The sequence below is a fragment of the Macrobrachium nipponense genome, chromosome 12 (assembly GCF_015104395.2).
Source record: "Macrobrachium nipponense isolate FS-2020 chromosome 12, ASM1510439v2, whole genome shotgun sequence".
Classification (NCBI taxonomy): Eukaryota; Metazoa; Arthropoda; class Malacostraca; order Decapoda; family Palaemonidae; genus Macrobrachium; species Macrobrachium nipponense.
The window spans coordinates 50516491-50536767 of record NC_087205.1 but is presented as its reverse complement, the minus strand read 5'-3'; the positions used below and the strand labels follow the sequence as shown (position 1 = coordinate 50536767).

General features: G+C 38.8%; 1 protein-coding gene across 1 annotated transcript in view; it reads left to right on the top strand.

The window, feature by feature from the left end:
• Positions 1 to 20277, top strand: part of LOC135224524 (fibronectin type-III domain-containing protein 3A-like) — a 147896-nt gene that overhangs the window by 112463 nt on the left and 15156 nt on the right. Inside the window, 5 exon segments of the mRNA XM_064263594.1 lie at positions 1175 to 1301; positions 1574 to 1732; positions 18912 to 19021; positions 19403 to 19590; positions 19708 to 19839. Coding sequence (XP_064119664.1) covers positions 1175 to 1301; positions 1574 to 1732; positions 18912 to 19021; positions 19403 to 19590; positions 19708 to 19839 — 716 coding nt within the window.

Sequence of the window (20277 nt, the reverse complement as noted above, 5' to 3'; positions counted from 1 at the left end):
ATTTGGTTTGCACGAAGCGCGTTGTCTTTGTACAGAATTTGGAAATCGCTTATTTTCCATTTAAACTATAATATATATATATATATATATATATATATATATATATATATATATATATATATATATATATATATACATACACACACATACATATATATACATATATACTATATATATATATATATATATATATACATATATATATATATATATATATATATATAAATATATATATTATATATATATATATATGTGTGTGTCCGTGTGTGTCCAGAGGTGTCATATGTTTCAGTTTCGTGACTGCACAAATACCTGAACTGAGAAAGGTAGCGCCGGGCTTGTAACGTGTTGATGGCAAATCTTCGCACTAAGAGCTTTGAGTTATCAAGGAACCACACACATGGAGACATGGTTTGAGCGTTGTTGAATGCTAAAGACTGTATTAATCACTCATAAGCAGAAAAGTTTTATCTTCTAAATTTTCATGAGGCAGTATATCTTTATTTAAAATATTCTTAAATTTTCTTCAAATAAGCATTATGATGTAGGTTGAGACTTGAGCTCATAAACCCCCACAATTCGATTGAAAGTGTTAAGGGGGGAAAATGATTGAAATGGATTTGGTGGCAGACAATATTCATGATAGCCAGAGATTTTATGTTTGTCTCTCGGCCGAAGAAATATACTTCCTTTTTTATGTTAAGAAATTACTCGGATGTTTGTTTTATGCATGGGCCGGCCATTCAGTGTTGATTCTGTACAAGTCTTAATGTCAATCTTTATCTTCAGTTTATATTTTTTTATGTCCTTTTAATTAACACCTTTTTTCTTTTTTCTTCTTTGGTCCAATTAGATAATTGTTACCTGGTAAGTTATAACTAATGATTCCTTATAATAACTAGTAAGCTCTTGTAGAGCTTACAAAATATGGTAGCTGTGTGCTTTAAAATAGTTTTTAATAACTAAACATCATTTCTCCAATATTCGACATTCACCCATGCTGCCTTGCTTGGCTACAAGAAATGGTGCAATGTAATGCTCAAGGGGATCTAAAAGTGATTTAGTACTAGCAAAAAAAAAATAATAAAAAAATGTTGATTATTATTGTTACTTTGTTGTCATCTTCTCCTCAGGGTGTGAAAACTTAAGATTAAAGAAAGAATGTTGCTTTCAGGGTCCAAACGCCGGGCAGGGGCCACCTTTCTATGGACCGCCTCCTGGGCCTCCCCCCCAGGGTTATGGGTCACCATACCAACCACCAGCTCAGTATTCTCCTGTCATGTCACCGCCCCTGACACAGCGTAAGTCCTGTTCTTGGTATAGTTCAGAAAAGCCTATTTCTCTACTGAAGGTTTTGATTGGTCCACAGAAATAGCATTTATGCTGTTTTTGAAAGTGAATGTGTTGATGTGTTTATCTTGGACGTAGGTTCTAATACTGAACTTTGATACTGAATATTTAAAACATAAGGAACCTATTTTAATGTTGCTTTAATTTTCATGTTTATTGGTTAGGGACATGAAATTGAAAATATTGACAAAGTGTGATTACTGTATGTGTGTCAAAATTTCAGCATCGCCACCACCTGCATATCCACTGAAACAAGAGCGCCACGGACACGTACGACAGTTTGACAAAATGCGCAGCAAATATTATCCGCGGCCTCACAACCAGCAACACAAGTCAGGATCTAGTAGTGTCCAAAGCACACCACCACTCTCGCCTAAGAAAGGTAGGGATGATCCTGTGACAGATTTGTTGGAATCACGATTGAGGAATATAGCGCAATTGAAGTATTTTACAAGTAATACAGTGGACGCACTGGTTTGTCTGTTACTGCAGTAAGAGGCTAAATTTATGATTCCTGAATGAGGATAAGGACTACAGTACACATTTATTTGGAAGGGAACCTTGAAAGTTTGTTAGTGGACATTTTTCATTCGTATATTTCTGAGTAATAGCTAGTAGTAAACAATATTCATAAAAATATTAAAATCGTGATCACCACACGAATGGCAGTACTTGTCTTGGGTTTGAGACATGACTTGTCATAACACGAAGGAGGAGCAGGATCTAATTCCACAATTAGTTATTAATGGAAGGGGTATCTCTTAATTTTTCCATTATGAATGGGAGGGGGGATCTCTTAATTAATGGAAGGGGTGAGCTCTTTCATTGTTTTCCTATTGTAATAAAAGAGGATATTATTAAATGTTTTATTATCCATGAAAGGGTATCATTTGTTCATTTTTGTTATCAGAAGCAGAGGATCTGTTAATTGAAATAGTAAGGGACTAGTTTGATTTTTTTTTATTGTACAATGAACAGGATAATGTTTTATTTTCATTATAAATAGAAGTGGACAATTTCTTTATTGTTTGTTGTCCAATAAAAGGAAATGGTTTGTTGCCAGTTTAATTATCCATGGAAACGTTTGATTTGTAAATTTCTTTACCCAATGGAAGGTGATGGTTTATTGATTTTTTTTATCCAATGGAAGGAGATAATTTGTTGATTTTTTTAATCCTATGGAAGGGATGATTTGTTGATTTTTTTTCCTATGGAAAGGGATGATTTGTTGATTTTTTCCTATGGAAAGGGATGATTTGTTGATTTTTTTCCTATGGTAAGGGATGATTTGTTTATTTTTGTTCCTATGTAAAGGGATGATTTGTTGATTTTTTTTATCCAATGGAAGGGGATGTTTCCTTTATTTTTTTATCCAATGGAAGGGCACGATTTATCAATTTTTTACCCATTAGAAGAGGATGATTTGTATATTTTTTATCCAGTGGTAGGGGATTTGTTGATTTTTTTATCCAATGGAAGGGGATGATTTCTTAATTTTTGATCCATTGGCAGTGGATTGTTGGATGATTTTTTTTAATCCAATGGAAGGGGATGATTTGTTGATTTTTATCTGGTGAAATGGGATGATTTGTAGTTTTGTTTTATCCATTGGAAGGCGCTAATTTGTTAATTTTTTATCCAATGCAAGGGTAATTTGTTGATCTTTCTTTATCAAATAGAATGGGATCATATGTTTATTTTCTTTTATCCTATAGACGGGGATGGTTTTTTTTATCCTATGAAATGGAATTTTTTTTATCTAATGGAAGAGGAGGATTTATTGATTTTTTATACTATGGAATGGGCTAATTTGTTTGTTTATTTCATCTTATGGAAGGGGATGATTTATTGATTGTTTATCCAGTGGAAGGGGAGAATTTATTGAATATTTATCCAGTGGAAGGGGATGATTTGTTGATTATTTATCCAATGGAAGTGGATGATTTATTGATTCCTATACAATGAAAGGGGATGATTGTTTTTTTTATTGGAATGGGGGATTTCTTTATTTATCCAACAGAAGGGGATGATATTTTTTTTTTCATCCAATGGACGGGGATGATTTGTTTATTTTTATATCCTATTAAATGGGATGATTTGTATATTTTCTTATCTAATGGAAGGGGATGATTTATTGATATTTTTATTCAATGGAATGGACGGTTTGTAGGGTTTTTTTAATCCAGTCGAAGGGATGATTTATTTATTTGCTTAATCCAGTGGACGGGGATGTTTTGTTAAGTTTTTATCAAATGAGGTGGATGATTTGTTGATTTTTTAATCCAATCGAGGTGGATGGCTTGTTGATTTTTTATCCAGTGGAAGGGCGTAATTGATTTTTAATCCAGTAGAATGGAATGATTTATTGATTTTTAATCCAATAAACTTGGATGAGTTGTTGATTTTTTGTCCAATGGAAAGGGATGAATTATTGATTTTTTATCCAGTGGAAAGGGATGATGTCTTGATTTTTTTCATTTGATGTAAGGAGATGATTTCTAGATTTTTTTATCCAATAGAATGGGTTGATTTGTTGATTTTTTAGCCAATGGAAAGGGATGAATTGTTAATTTTTTCATCCAGTGAAAGGGGATTGTTGATTGAATTTTTTATCCATTGGAATTGGATAATTTGCTGATCTTTTCATCAGTTAGAAGTGAATGATTTGTTGGTTTTATTTTGTCTAATGTAACTGGATGATTTGTTTCTTTTTTCTTTTTTTCAATCAAAGTAGGTGATTTGTTGATTTTTTATCCAATGGAAGGGGATGTATTGATTTTTTTATCCAGTTTGTTGAGCTATTTGTTGATTTTCATTATCCAATTAAAGGGGATGATTTGTTGATGTATTTTATCCAGTGGAAGGGGATTTATTGATTTTTCTATCCAGTGTATGGGGATGAATTGTTGATTTTCTTTATCCAATGGGAGGGGATAATTTATAGATTTTTTATCCAACTGAAGCGGATGATTTGTTTGATTTGTTTATTTTATCCAATGGAAGGGACGATTTCTTGATTTTTTTTTATTCAATGGGAGGGGGTGATTTCTTATTTTTTTATCCATTGGCAGGAGATTGTTGGTTGATTTTTTTATCCAATGGAAAAGGGCGACATGTTGAATTTTTTTATCCAATGGAAGGTCATGTTAATTTTTTTAATCCAATGTATGGGGATGACATTTTCATTTTTTTTTTTTTTTTTTTTTTTGTCCATTAGATGGGGACGATTTGAAGATTTCTTTTATGTACTGGAAGTGGATAAAATGATTTTTTATCCATTAGTAGAGGATGATTTGAAAATATTTTTTATCCAATGGAATGGGATAATTTGTTGATGTTTTTCTCCAGTGGAATGGATGATTTGTTGGGTTTTTATACTATGGAATGGGATGATTTTATTTTTTCCAATGGATTTGGATTATGTTTTTATTATCCAATGGAACAGGGTAATTTTTTTTAATTTTTTATCCAATGGAAGGGGATGATTTGTTGATTTTTTCATCCAATGGAAACACATGATTTGTTCATTTTTTATCCAATGGAAGCTGATGATTTGTTAATCTTTTTTATCCAGTCAAAAATTGTGATTAGCTGATTTTGTTTCTCCAATGGAGGGGGGATTTATTTTTTTAGTCAATGGATGGTGGTGATTTGTTTACATATTTGTTTATCCTATGAAATGGGATGATTTATTTTTATTATTGAATGGAAGGGGATGATTTATTAATTTTTTATAATATGGAATGAGATGATTTATTGATTTTTTGTATCCAATTGAAGGAGATGATTTATTAAATTTTGTCTAAAGGAAATGATGGTTTGTTGATTTTTTATCTAGTTGAAAGATTTATCTTGGATTTTTTTATACAATGGAAGGAGATGTGTTAATTTTGTATACATTGGAAGTAGATAATTTGTTGTCTTTATCCAATGGAAAGGGATGATTTATTGATTTTTTACCCAATGGAAATTAATGATGTGTTCCATTTTTTATTTAACATTTGTTGATTTTTTATCCAATCGAAGATGATTTGTTGATTTTTTACCAAAGAAAGGAGATGCTTTATTATCTTTTTTATCCAGTGAATGGCGATGATTTTAAAATTTTCTTATCCGAATGATGGGGCTGATTTATTTTTTTAATCTGTTGGATGTGGATGATTTGTTGATTTCTATATCCTATAGAATGAGATTATTGATTTTTTTATCCAATAGAAGGGCATGATTTATTGTTTTTTTATACTATGGAATTATTTATTTTTTCTAATGCAGTGGGATGATTTGTTTATATCTTTTACTTAATTAAAGGGGTGATGTATTCAATTTTTTTATCTAGTGGATGGGGATGATTTGTAGATTATTTTAGCCAATGGAAAGGAATGATTTATCTAATTGAAGGACATTATTTATTTTTGTCCAATAGACTTGGATAATTTGTTGAGTTTGTTATCCAGTGGGAGAGGGTGATTTTATTATATTTTATTCAGTGGAAATGGGTGATGGATTTGATTTTTTATCCAATGTAAGCAGAATATTTGTTGATTTCTTTCTTCAATGGAAGGGGATGATTTGTAGAATTTTTTTATCCAATGGAAGGGAATTTTTTTTTTCATGGAAGGGATGATTTGTTAATTTTCTTTATCCAATGGAAGGGGATTATTTATTATTTTTTTCCATCTAATGTACTGGGAGAATTTGTTTATTTTTTATTCAATGGAAGGGAATGATTTATTGATTTTTCATCCATTGGAAAGGGATGGTTTGTTGATTTTTTTTTCCAGTAGAAAGGGATGATTTGTTGATTCGTTTTATCCAATGCAAGAGGATTATTTATTAATTTTTTATACAATGGGCAGGGAAGATTGATTTATGTATCCAGAGGAAGGTGTTGGAATTTTTATTATTTTTATGCAGTTGAAGGGTATGATTTATTAATTTTTTTTATCCCACAAAATATGGTATGATTTGTCTTTTTTTTTTTTTTTTTTTTTTTTCAGAAAAGAAATGTAATGTTATGATTTTTTTTTTTTCTTTTTTTCAGGAAAATGAAAGGGTTATGATTTACTATTGAATTTTTTTTTTTTGTTTTTTTATCCAAGGGGCAGGAGATAGTTGATTTTTTTATCCTGAGGAAGGTGATGGAATTTTTTTTTATTTTTATGCAGCCAAAGGGTATGATTTATTAATTTTTTTTCCTATAAAATGGGATGATTTGTAAGTTTTTTTTTTTTTAGAAAATGAAAGGGTATGATTTATTATTATTTATCCAATGAACAGTGAGGATTTGTTTTTTTTTTTATCCAATAGTTGTGGATGTTTTGTTAATTTTTCATCCAATAGAGGGGATGATTGGTATTTTTTTTTTATCCAGTGGATGGATATCATTTTTTAATTTTTATCTAAAAGGGAATGGAATAATTTATTGAAATTTTATCCAGTGGATAGGGATGTTTCCTTGATTTTTTTATGCTATTGAATGGGATGATTTGTTCGTTTTTTATTCAGTGGTCACAAATGATTTCTTAATATTTATATTTAATGTAAAGGGATGGTTGGTTGATTTTTTTTTATCCTATGGGATATGATGATTTTTTATTTTCTTTTTGCAAGGTGGTAATATATTGAATTTTTAATCCTATGAAATGGGATGATTTGTTGATTTCCTTCATCAATGGAAGGAGATGATTTATTGATATTTTTTATCCAATAGTGAGGCATAATTTGTTGATTTTTTATCCAATGGAAGGGATGATTTATTGGTTTTTTTCAACCAATGGGCAGGTATATTTAGTTAATTTTTTTATCCAATGGACAGGTGTGATTTATTAATTTTTTTAATCCAGTGAACGGTGATTTTCTTTTATCCAATGGGATGGGATGATTTGTTGATTTTTTCATCCAAGGGAATAGGTTGATGTGTTGATTTTGTTTATCCAACGCTAGGGGAAGAGATGTTGGCCTTTTTTTATCCAGTGGAAAGTTATGATTTGTTGATTTTTTTTTTTATCCATTAAGTGGATTGATTGGTGATTTTTTATTCCAAATCGGTGGAAGAGGATGATTTGTTGATTTTTGTGTGCAATGGAAGTAGAGGGTTTCTTGATTTGTCTATCAAATGGGAAGGGATGATTTGTTGATTTTCTTTATTTAATGAAAGGGGATGGTCTCTGGATTTTTTATATCCAATGTAAGGGGATATGTGATATTTTATCCAATGGAAGGAATGACTTGTTGATTTTTTAATCCAATAGAAGGGATGATTGGTTGATTTTTTATTCAATGGAAGGGAATGATTTTTGATTTTCTTTTAACCAATGGAAGGGATGATTGTTGACCTATTTTGTCCAAGGGAAGGGGATGATTTGTTGATTTTTTATCTATTTGAATGGGATGATTTATTGATATTTTGTCCAATGGAAGAGGAGGAATTTATTTTTTTTTTATCCAGTGGAAGCGATGATTGACTTGTTTTATCCAATGGAAAGGGAGGATTTGTTGATTTTTTTATCCAATCATAGCAGATGACTCATTGATTTTTTTTTATCCAATTTAGGGGGGTTGATTCTTATTTTTTTTAATCCTATTTGATAGGATGATTTCTTTATTTTCTTTATCCAATGGAAGGGGATGATTTATTGATTTTTATATCCTATGGAAAGGTATGGTTTATATTTTATCCCATGGTTGGAGATGATTTGTTGATCATTTTTATCCTATAGAATGGGATGATTTGTTCATTTTCTCTATTTAATAAAAGTAAATGATTTATCATTTTTTTTATTCTTTGGAATGGGATGATTTGTTGATTTTATATATCCGCTTGAAGGGAGTGATTTATGATTTTTTAAATCCGATGAAATGTGATGATTTTTCTAAATTTTTGTTTATTATGATTTTTCTAAATTTTTGTTTATTATACTTAAAGGGATGTTATTGTTTTTTTATCCAATGGAATTTGATAATGTTATGGTTTCTTTTAACCAATGAAAGATGATGATTTGCTGATTTGTTATGCAGTGGACAGGTATAATTTATTTTGTTTTTTTATCCAGTGTATGATGATCATATGTTGATTTTTTTATCCAGTGGAAGGGTTGGTTTGTTGTTGTTTTTTTTAGTCCAATAGACTGGGATGATTAATTGATTTTTTAAATGCATGTCCGGGGATGATGTGAATATTGAATAAGTGTAGCCATTTCTCCTAGAAGAGAAGCTATGCCAGTGGTTCCAACTAATATCAAGAATTCTCTCATAGCTGTTATGTGGCAAAATAGTGCTATTATTGGTACAGTAATATTAGAGTATAAATGAACTCAAGACTGGAAAGCTCTTTATCCAGTGCACAGCAAACTCGCTTTTTTTGGCTACAGAAAAGCGTTTCTTAATAATCCCTTTTCTTGTTGAAATGGGAATTATGTTTTGCTGTTTGGGCTTCCGTGAGCATTTCTTACTATCGTAGATTGAGCACACACTTATTTTAACATTTCTTTGGCTAATTTCTCATTTTTATTGCAGTAAGCAAAGTGCCCTTAAGTATTTCAGTAAAATGAAAACTTTTCATTATTTTCAGTATTTTTGGCTTTTCTGTGGGATTAGTCTTATTCTTTGTTGCTCAAGAATGCTACAGTATTCCTCTGCCATGCAAAGTTTCAATGTTACCATCACATCTCTTCATGAATCATAATTGAGTGAATCTCATTGCTCCCTTTTAGTTGTCAGCCTTGGCCAGGCAACAGAATACTATAAAATGGCTGACAGTAACAAAATTTAACTTAAGAAAAAATGGAAAAGAGATGAAGACTAACTTTGGTTACTCTTTTTAGTCAAGTTATTGCAAGGTTTAATTATACTCTGTTAATGATTAATGACATTTACTCAAAAAGTAATAACCATAGATTTCAAATATATTAAATTTCCTTGTCCAGTCACACGTGGATGGGTCCCGGTGACGAATGAAAGGGCTAGCCGAGAGTGTCCTCAGTCACTCACATAGGAGTCCAAAGAAATGATCCAGTTGGGGTTATCCTGAAACAAGGCCCGTCACATATGGGGCATGGGTTGGTGGTCCTGTGGAATGGGCGAGCTGAAAAAATAGATGTCCCCTTGCTGTTAAGGCCAAAACACATCTGAGAATGGACCCAGGTGCGCACGGCCGAGCTTAGGAAGCCGGGTCACATTAGGGCCCAATAAGGTTGCCACTTCAGGGAACTACTTCCAATCAAAATTGCATAGGGCCCAATAAAGTCGCCGCTTCACGTAGCTACTTCCAATCAACTTTGCATAAACAGATTTGTTCCGATGCGAGATACTTACCTCGAACCATTCCAGTGGAGATTCCCGGATGTCGATCTGGGTCCAACCAGAAAAAACTGGTTATACGCCGCACCCAGGCCAGGCCTATGCCCCTAGGGGTCGAAGACCACATTATCCTGCTGACCTGACGCCAATCCTCTTCTGGTCGCAGGTACGTGCATACGCCCATGCTCGTCCGGTGTCCGGCCCATTTCCTTTGTCAGTGTGTGTATTTTTGTGCAAGTGTGTCAAGCGTATGTGTGATGTCGGCCTCGGAGCTTCAACGTCGTTGCCCTGGTCCTGAAGGGCGGGCTTGTGGAGCTTTTGTCTCGCCCCTTCTCATCGATCCTCACTCTTTTTGTAATTCGTGTGGGGGTCGCTTGCTTGAAAGACATGTGCTTGGAGTGCGCCTCTTGGCCCTTGTACCAGTGGGATTTGGCTTCTACAAAGAAGAAGAAGCAAGCAGCAGCAGCCTAAAGCCTCGTCGGAGAAGCTTTGGGAGAATTTGAGGAGTAGGAGTAGCAGCAGAGAGGGGGCCGCCCCTTCCCCTTCGGTATCATCGGAGAGGAAGTCTCCCACGTTTCTCCAGGTTCTTTCTCCTGCCCTCTCCCAGCGAGAGGGCCTAGTTGAGTCTGTTGCCGGGTCCCAATGAGTCGATTCCCCAACAGGTAGTACCCGATGCTTCCGTGGTGTTGAGAGACTGCTGGACGTGGCAGCAGTTACAGGGCACCCTGTCCTGGTCCTCTCTTTCAGCATCGGTGCAGGGGGAGCGCCCGCCCCTTCCCGCTGTGGAGCTTCCTGCTACGGCTCTCCCTGCTTCAGCTCTTCCCGCTACGGCTCACCTCGCTGCGGCTCTCCCCAGTCTCGAGCTGGAGCCAGGCCGGTGTACCCGGTCACAGAGCCACCCGCCCGCCCGGCTCAGACCCTTTCCTCTCCTGCCGTTGGGGATTTCTTTCCCCTTGTACTCCGGGCAGATCCCCGATGAAGGACGATGCTTTTCCATCCTGGGGCTTCCCATCTAGAGGGCAGGAGGAGCTGGGGGTGGCCTTCGGAGGGATTCTGTTCTAGCCAAACTCCCTAGGAACATTCCAGAGAGGGAGCTCAGGACCCTTCGGAACGCCCCAGTGGAGGGGGCTGCTCTCTTTCCGGAGAAGCTGGTGTAGGAGTCCGGGGAACGATGGAGGAAGGCCAGCCAAGGCTCCATTGTATATAGAGCCCCTCCCCTACTTCTGTCAGCGCCGAAAAGATCTAACGAGAGACTGATGCCTCAGAATAGGACCCTTTCCGCCCCCTCCATGGAGTCAGCCCCTCAGAACTAGGGAGACCAGGGGACTCAGCCCTCCCCCAGGACCCTCCCTCTTTCCCAGGCACCATTCAGGTCCAGACCCCCCACTACTTCCAGAAGGGGTCATAACAACTGCTTCCCTAGGAGGAAGTAGTAGTCAAGGCCCCTACCGTGTCTTTCGCCACCAGTGGGGGGTTGCCTCTCGAGCTGTTGGCAGAACTGGGAGGATCACGGAGCCGAGCCCTCTACAGTCCAGGTCCTCGGGGACGGTTACCGAATCCCCTTCCTAGACCAGAAGCCTCCCCTGACAGGGGAGCCGGACAGTCTGTCTTCTCAGCCCCGGAACCCCAGTCACAGGGAGGCCCTAAGGCTAAAGTTCAAGCACTGCTGGAGCCCTCCAGCAGGTAGTAGACCACTCCCCAGGTTCTTCAATCGCCTTTTCCTGGTGGAGAAGTCATCGGGGGGTTGGCGACCAGTCATAGATCTGTCGGTCCTCAACTCGTACGTCCTAAAGACTCCCTTCAAAATGGGAACGCCGCGCTCAGTGCTGGCTTCCGTGAGAGAGGGGATTTCGTGATGTCCCTGGATCTCAAGGACGCCTACTTCCAGATCCCGGTACACCCGTCGCCCAGGAAGTACCTGCGCATAAGGTGGGAGGACCAGAGCTTGCAGTTCAAGTCGCTCTGCTTCGGGCTGGCAACGGCCCCGCAAGTGTTCACGAGGGTGTTCTCCCTTGTTTTGTCTTGGGCCCACAAGAGAGGTATACGCCTTCTCAGGTACCTAGACGACTGGCTACTCCTTTCCTCCTCAAAGGAGCACTTGGTAGAGCAGAGAGACGCCCTCCTGGCCTTTTGCAAGACCCTGGGAGTCGTCGTGAACTGGGAGAAGTCCCAGCTGGTCCCCTGCACCAGGATGGTGTACCTGGGGATGGAGTTGGATACGAAGGATGGGTGAGCTTTCCCATCGGAGGACACTGGCAAACCTCCAAAGTAACACCTGCAACTTCCTGAGCCACTCCCCGAGACCGGCAAAGGAGTGGCAAAGACTATTAGGCCACCTGGTCTCCCTGGAAAAACTAGTCCCCCAGGGAAGACTGAGATTAAGGCCCTTAAAATTGGACCTGAAGATAGGGTGGTCCCAGAAGGAGGAAACACCTCAGAAGCTGGTTCCCATCTCACTGGCAGCAAGGAAGGCCCTCGGTTGGTGGCTGGATCCTGCAAACTCTCGTCAGGGTATGCCCCTCGGGTCAGTGCCCCCGGAGATGCTCCTGTTTACGGATGCGTCGAAGGTAGGGTGGGGGGGCCACCTGAAGTCCCTCTCGGCAGGAGGGATATGGTCGTAAGAGGAGAGCACCTTCCACATAAACAGGCTGGAGCTCTTGGCAGTGAAGCGAGCCCTGGAAGCTTTCAAGGAGGAAGTGGGACACTCGGTGTCTCTGATGTGTGACAATGCCACAGTGGTTGCCTACGTCAAGAAGTAGGGGGGCCTGAGATCATGGGATCTCTGTGGCTTGACGGAGGAGATCTTGAGACAGGTCGAAGCCCTTGGAACCTCCTTGACAGCAAGGTTCATTCCCGGCAAGAAGAACGTAATCGCCGACTGCCTCAGCAGACGGGGTCAGGTGGTGGGATCCGAATGGTCCCTACACCCCGAGGTAGCAAGAGAGCTAATAGGGAAGTGGGGGTCCCCATCCCTGGACCTGTTTGCAGCAAGGCTAAATGCCAAACTGCCGGTCTTCTGCTCCCTGGTGCCAGACCCAGCCGTGTTTTGGGAGGATGAGTTCCAACACCGTGGGACAGCCTGGACATGTACACATTCCCTCCCTTCGGAGTCTTCAGGCAGGTCCTCAGCTATCTGAGGAAGGCAAAAGGTGCGACCCTGACGTTGGTGGCTCCGTGGTGGCCGGACAGGGAGTGGTTCCCGAACCTTCTAGAGTTGGCCTCTCAACTGCCTTGGGAGCTGGCCCCCAGGCCAGACCTGTTAAAGCAGCCCCACTTCGAGAGGTTCCACGGGAACATTCCAGCCCTCTCCCTTCACGGCTGGAGACTATCGAGCGGCTGTTGAACAGGAGAGGGTTCTCGGTGAGAGTGGGCTCTCATATGTCCAGTTACCTTAAGGAGTCCTCCTCTAACAACTACCAGGCAAAGTGGAAGTTTCGGGCCCTGGTGTAGGAAGAGGGGCCTGGAGCCCCTCCGAGCAAAGATCCCAGACATCGCAGAATTTTTGACCTACCTGAGGTTAGACAGAGGCCTGTCAATTTCGGCGGTCAAAGGAGCCAGGGCTGCATTAAGTCAGGTCTTCTCCCTGAAAGGATTGGATCTTGGGAACTCGAAACCGCTGTCCTTGGTCATAAGGAGCTTTAAGCAGATGTTTCCCCCCAGCGCCGGCTTGGTTTCCCGCTGGGATGTCGCGATAGTCTTGGACTCCCTGAGGCAGCCTCCTTTCAAGCAACTCAAGGACATCCTGGATAGGGAGCTGACCCTCGAGACGGTGTTTCTGCTAGCTCTGGCCTCCACGAAGAGGGTGGGAGAGCTCCACGGCCTGTCGTACGAAGTGGCCCACACGAGGGGGTGGAAAGAACTCTCATTCAGGTTTGTCCCCTCCTTCGTGGCTAAGAATCAGAACCACTCGATCTCGGACCTCAGGTTCGTGGAGTTCTCCATCCCTGCCCTCCCTAAATCGGACCAGCCTAAGGATCTCCTCCTCTGTCCAGTGAGGGCAGTACGGAAGTACCTGGAAAGGACGGCTCGGTTCAGACCGGAGGTCAAGAACCTCTCTTGTCACCACGGGTCAGGAGAAGAAGGCAGCCTACGAGAAGGGGGGCCTTTCCCCCCAAAGGGAGCCAGGCCCCATGACATCAGGGGGATTGGGGCTTCCCTTTCGATCTCAAAGAACATGGCAGTGGACCAGGTCCTGAGGGCAGGGGTCTGGAATAGACAGTCATTGTTCACAGCCCACTATCTAAAAGACTGCACAAGGAGGTCGCTCGATGCCTTTGAGATTGGCCCCGTGGTGGCAGGCCATCAACAGGTCCAGGACCCCTCTTCACCCTTTTCGGGGTGTACGGGCCAGTGTGTATGAAGTGCGTGTGTGAGTGTTCCTCATACCCCCCTGGTCCTTATCCTTATTCCCCCTGGGCTTTCGGAGAAAGTGAGGAATCCAGGATACTCGGGTAAGATACGCGGGAGTGCGTATGGTGTTCAGTACAACCCACAGTTTTACATGTCAAGGTTTGGGTATGCCCACACCATGCTTGCTTTAGGACCTCCCCGGACCAACTCCCAAGTATAACGGAGCAGGGTCAAGTTCCAAGGGGAGCAGTTGCCCCTCCTCTGACCTAGCACCTTTGGGGCCGTTCCTCCCCTAATCTTCGCCCTCCTCCTAAGGAGTAAGTCTCCACTGAAATGGTTCGAGGTAAGTATCTCGCATCGGAACAAATCACAAATTCTGGGTGATTTGTATTTTTCTTAGCGATACTTACTTCGAACCATGGAAGTATATTCCATCCCGTCCAGCCCCGCTGAAGTTTAGAGGAGGCACCTCGGAGTTGGGCAGGAAGGACTGGCGTCAGGTCAGCAGGATAACATGGTCTTCGACCCCCAAGGGCTTATGCCTGGCCTGGGTGCAGAGTATAACCAGTTTTTCTGGTCGTACCTGGATCGACATCCAGGAATCTCCACTGGAATGGTTCGAGGTAAGTATCGCTAGGAAAAATACAAATTACCAAGAATTTGTGATTTTTATAGATATCTTTTGTTCCTAGACTAATATAAGTTTAAGAAAAAGATACTGACTTTTGGAACATTTATTCACCATACTGGCATATTTCATCATCATCTGAGGGATGAATTGGATCCCCCTCATGTTTACACTTAGGTACTGCTCTGTGTTATTAGGTTCAAGCGTGAGAGCATCACTGCATACTTCACAACACCAAATTAGCACAGCATTTCTCCTCGGACTTGGATATTTTTTGGCCCAAGAACAAAGATCAGTGATTTCATATAAAATGATTTAACATAAGGACTGTAATAGTAGTTGTGTTGCTGCCTTGAAATTCATGAATTATATGATTGAGAAAATACTACAAAGATTTTTGCTATTGGCTCACTTGAGCTGAGCTGCTAGTTTTACAATGATTTTTTTCTTAAGCCTTACAACATGCTGGATAAGTGCTTAAGTCGTCATGCCAAAATCAGAGGAGTAATAATAGCAGTAGCAAGTACCTTTTTGGCAGACAGAAGTGTCTATCAATGGAAAGGAAAAGTCACTCCTGGAATACCTGTTAAGGGCAAGGAAAGAGGTTCACCTCTTTCCTTGCCCCAATCAGGCTTTGCAGGTGGGAGGTTGGCTTTTGCTGCACCAGGCATAGTGGAGGTTATCTTCTTGGCAGCATGGTTGGGTTGGGTCAACAATGGTTTCACCCTCCCCCTCACTCCTCAAGGGTTTTTTTTTCAATGAGAGCATCCTTGGAGAATTGTGTGGAAAATCCCCACGAAAAGAAATTCATAGAGAAGGAAATGTTAATTTGTCACAAAGCATGTCATTACAGTGTCCCCAAGAAGGACTCTTGAATAGAGGGTGATCCTTGACCAATTAGAGTTGAACAAGTATATTGTGCCAGCATGGAACCTAGACCATCTATCAATCTGAAAGATACATACTTGCACATCCCTATCACCATTTCAGGTGTTGTGAATAGGAAGATACAAGTACATTCCTTGGGTCAGATTTTCAGGGTCATGCCCTCCAGCTGGAATGTTGCTTGGTGTGACTGCAGCTTTCTCTCCAAACCTGGACACTTGGGCAATAGCATGAGATGCATTCCTACAGGAGTCGAACTGTCCGTAACCACCTATTTCTTGTACTGTCCCAGAATTTGAAGGTTTTGAACAAACTGATAATTTTCAATTGAACTGCCTACTTCATGGCCTCATTTGTCCCAACAGTCACTGAATTTCAAGGGCATCAGTCCAATTACGTACCATCTGTTGTTTTATCCTTAACAGTAGGGGGAAAGTTGTGTACAAATGGTCCCTTTTGAGCCATGACCTTAGATTTTCTAAATTTAGCCTACCATGAAAGTTATTCATTTCACATTTGGTACCTGGTGACTTCATCTGTTCAACATAGTAACCAGCACATATGGCAAGTGTGGTTGGATTGCCTCAATATGGAGAGGCCGGTTGAAAGTAGATAAAAATTTTTACACTTTTTTTTTTTTTTTTTTTTTTTTTTTTTTTTTTTTTTTTTTTTTTAATCCACCTGTTTGGGGACAATTACCTTGCCTACATCATAATTATGATGTATAAGACTGTAGCCTTTCCCCTGTATGATTGGCAGGAATTCCTCTACAGGCAGTCCCTGGTTAACAGCTGAGGTTCTGTTTCCAGCAGACCACCAATAATCGAAAATCTTTAACTGGAACATCACCATAATTATGGTAATATTTAACTGGCGTTTACGACACAATAAAAGGTGATAAACCGCTTACCAGCACCAAAAATTTCTTACAAGCACTGAAAGTCTGGTTAACAAAATTGTTAGCCAAGCATCATAAAACCAAATCAGCATTAACCAATGATGCCATTACACAGAGACTGCCTGTGTTTTTAGCTCCCTCTCCAGTTCTTTGATACGTAAACATTGCTGTTGGAAGGGTTCTTAGTGTTTGTTTGTAGAATTAGGTTCTACACCTCTAGTAGTCATCTCAGTTTTGGTTGTCCCAATGTGGCCTTGTTCCACACACTTCAAAAGGTGGTGGTCTTGTCTGCCTTGGTGTCAGGAGCTCCCTTAGATGGGGATAGCACATCATCACCTGCACACTTATCCATCGCTGTTGTCCCCTGTCCTGTCATTGGCCAAGAATGAGGACCCACTGAAGAGGTATCTCATATTGCCAGGTTGAGCTCTAAAGCATTCCATCCTGACAAGGTTGTCATTCACTTCATAGCTTTGGCATAAAGGTTAACACATTTAATGGTACTTTATTCAATTTTATTCTCCACGAATAACTTCACAGGTTCTTTTGAGAATGCACTGATAGCAGTTATCTTGTATTCTGTCCCAACATAGTTGGGTAAGTCACTTTGTTATCATAAGGTTTATACTTCCAGGTTCTTTATCTGTCTTTATTTGATCCCTCACTGAAACCACATATAATGGAAGGGAGGTGATCCCTCACATGATTTTTACCATAGATTTTCATCCAGGCAGTTGGGATTCTTTTCTCAGGAGTTTGATAATTTCATCACCTGTGTCAGTTTTCTTGTAGTATTTGTTCATTTGAAGATTAACAAACCCACCCATTTTTCTGGGAAAAAGGTTAAAGGAATATTTGGTGGATACATTTTTGCAGACCTGGTGAATAGTGGACTTATTTGTAGAAGACGCATTAATCACATTCTTTCGGGTAGTCACTTGATAGGCAAGATAAAGAGCTGTCCTTTCTTGAGTCCATATATAATCATAACTGTTTCACCCTGGACCAAATAAGGAAAAATTCTTGAACCCTGTAGTATTAGAAATGTGTCCTATGGGAAGCCCAGTAGGACCGTAAGGGTAACTCCTTATAACGAGTCACAGCAGCTGCCAAAAAAACTTTCCAATGTCAATACTGTATATTTAAAAATCATTATTTTCTTTACTGTCATTGGAATGGGATTGTTTTGTTAACCTTTTATACGTATCATCCAGTGAAGGAGATAAATCAAAATAATTTTACGGGAAAAGGGAGGATTTGGCTGATTTTTGAAGGGATAATTTAAAAAATTCTATTATACATAGAAGTTTGCAATCCACTTAATATAATGATTTGTTAGTCTCCTATTATATATGTAATGGGAAGTGACAATTGTGTATTATTCATGGAAGGGGGTGATTTTTTTTTAATCATCCCAGGAAAAAGTTTTTCGTAAATGTTTTATTATCCAGGGAGGGTGATGATTTTTTTTTTAATCTAGTGAAAAGGAGGAATTATTTTTTCCCATGGAAGAGCATGATTTCATAAAAAATTACCATTGAAAAGGGATGGTTAAGTGAGTTTTGTTGATTTATGCGCTAAAGTAAAGAACTATTTCGAAAATTTTATATACATAATCCAATAGAGGAGATGATCCATTTTTCATGCACGGTGAAGGGGGTATTTTTTTTTTTTTTTCTTTTTTTTTTTTTTTTTTTTTCTTTTTTTTTTTTTTTTTTTTTTTATTGAGTGAAGGATTTTGTTAGTTTTTTTGTAATTCAGTGAAGGGGATGATTTTGTTAGAAGTTTCTCATTCAAAATCTCTTGCATAGTATTTTGTCTTAAAAACTTTCTTAAAAACTGCTAAGAATAATTTATCCTCTTTAGAGTAGAGTTCAAGGCCAATGTAAATTGATAAAGAGGACATGTAATACCTTAGATCTTTATATCTATGAAATGCACAAGGTGCCAACCAGCCTTGTAAGATTTCATTGTATCCTAGTAAGTCTGTGTGGTCACCATTATCATATTTGTCTTCTCCAGAGAGACTATGTGCAATTGTCACTAATATTACTCAAAGTGCATTATGTAAAGCACTTCCAACAGTAATTGCCACATGGATCCCAAAAAGTATCCAGATTGTACTGTGTGTTATTTTCAGTCAGTTTATTTAATACTTGAATGTCACATAATTGACATGATTAGGAGAAATTGCGAGTGAGAACATAAATATATTTGAAAAACTTATGATATTACTCACAGTTTACTAAATACTTTAAATGTAAAAATTTTGATATTACAGTTCGCTAAATACTTTAGAAGTAAAAATTGATTCCTTGGGTTTTGGGGAGCTGAACTTTTTGCTTTTTGTGACTGAAATGCATTCAAAGGTTATAGTACTTTTCTTTCATATCTAATTTGTTAATTATAATGATATAAATATAGCTTGAAAATGTTGAAATTACATCTGTAGCATTTCATCTGCAGAGATGCATTCTTACATTCCATTATTTCATTTCACAGAACCTGTAGGTTGTAAAAATGGAACAGAAGAGGAAGTTGTTGTGGTAGAGGATGGAGACGACACAAGGAATAGTCTCCACCAGTTGCTCTCTCAGGTTAAACAACCCAAGGTAATTTCTTTGAGAACAACTTATTTAACCTGTAGAACATGTTTCTCATTAAGAAGGAAAAATGAGTGATGTCATAAAAGTACTACTGTTTAGTTTTGCAATTACTGTGTTCATATAGTGGTAAGCTCTTTACATTACAGGTAATGTACTTTATATTTTATCATCTGCCTCTTATGCTGCCCTTTAGTTTCTGCTGGAGATTACATTATTGCAGCTTTTATAGTTGTTAGACTTGCAACAGTATACATATGTAGGTAAATTAGCTACAGATAATGTAAGTGAATTAGCTATACAGTAAATATGTGAGTATGATTACTATATGAAAAGATAGAGTAAATATGTGAATATAAATATTTGAAAAGTCTTTCCTTCTCTTTGTAGGTACTCGATATAACCCCACATAAAGCAGTTTTACAGTGGACTGCACCGGATCTAAGTGGACTTCATGATGAGGTTTCACGTTCAGAGATACTTTACGATGTCTTCCTAAACAATGGCTTGTATATGACTGTTGCATCAACCAAGCTAACCCTCAGTGACCTCAAACCAGCCACAGATTACAAGGTCTAGTAAGTATCAGACTTACATTTGGCAAGTGCTTAGACCATTGAGTTAACCAGAAATCTAAACTTAATTGTGAATATCCCTGTGCTTGTTTGAAGTAAATAAGCTGTTGTTTTTTCTAGTTTGCAGTGTGTATGTGGTGATGTAAGGGGAGATCCCAGTAGTGTATCAACATTCCATACTCAGCCTACAGTGCCTGACTGCCCTCAGATACCGAAAGTTATACACAAAACAAAAACATCCTTGCAGTTTAGGTAAGTACTGAAGAGAAAAATACAGAAACATTACTAATCTGTAGTAGAAGGGGTTAACCCTTGCCTAAGAAATGTTCAGTATTACTAAACAGGGTAATGGGTATTGTAAAGTTCTCAGTGCATTAAAGGTATACTGTAATGGAACACAATTTCGTACAAACAACAGCAGTCATATAAAATACGTATATGAACTAACATCAAAGGTACTGTAGGAAAATAATTATATCGAATAAAATTATATAACAAGAGATTTGATTATAACAGTACTCTATCCTAGATGTTATGTTGTATTCTTTTCATTTAACAGAAGTCTCATGTAAACTAATATGGATGAAACAAAGAAAAGAAATAGGAAATGAGAAATTCTGTACAGTGCGTCCTCGACTTCAGGCCACTCCAGCGCCACGCTATAAGTCTATTTCCACCGTAAGTCAGTTT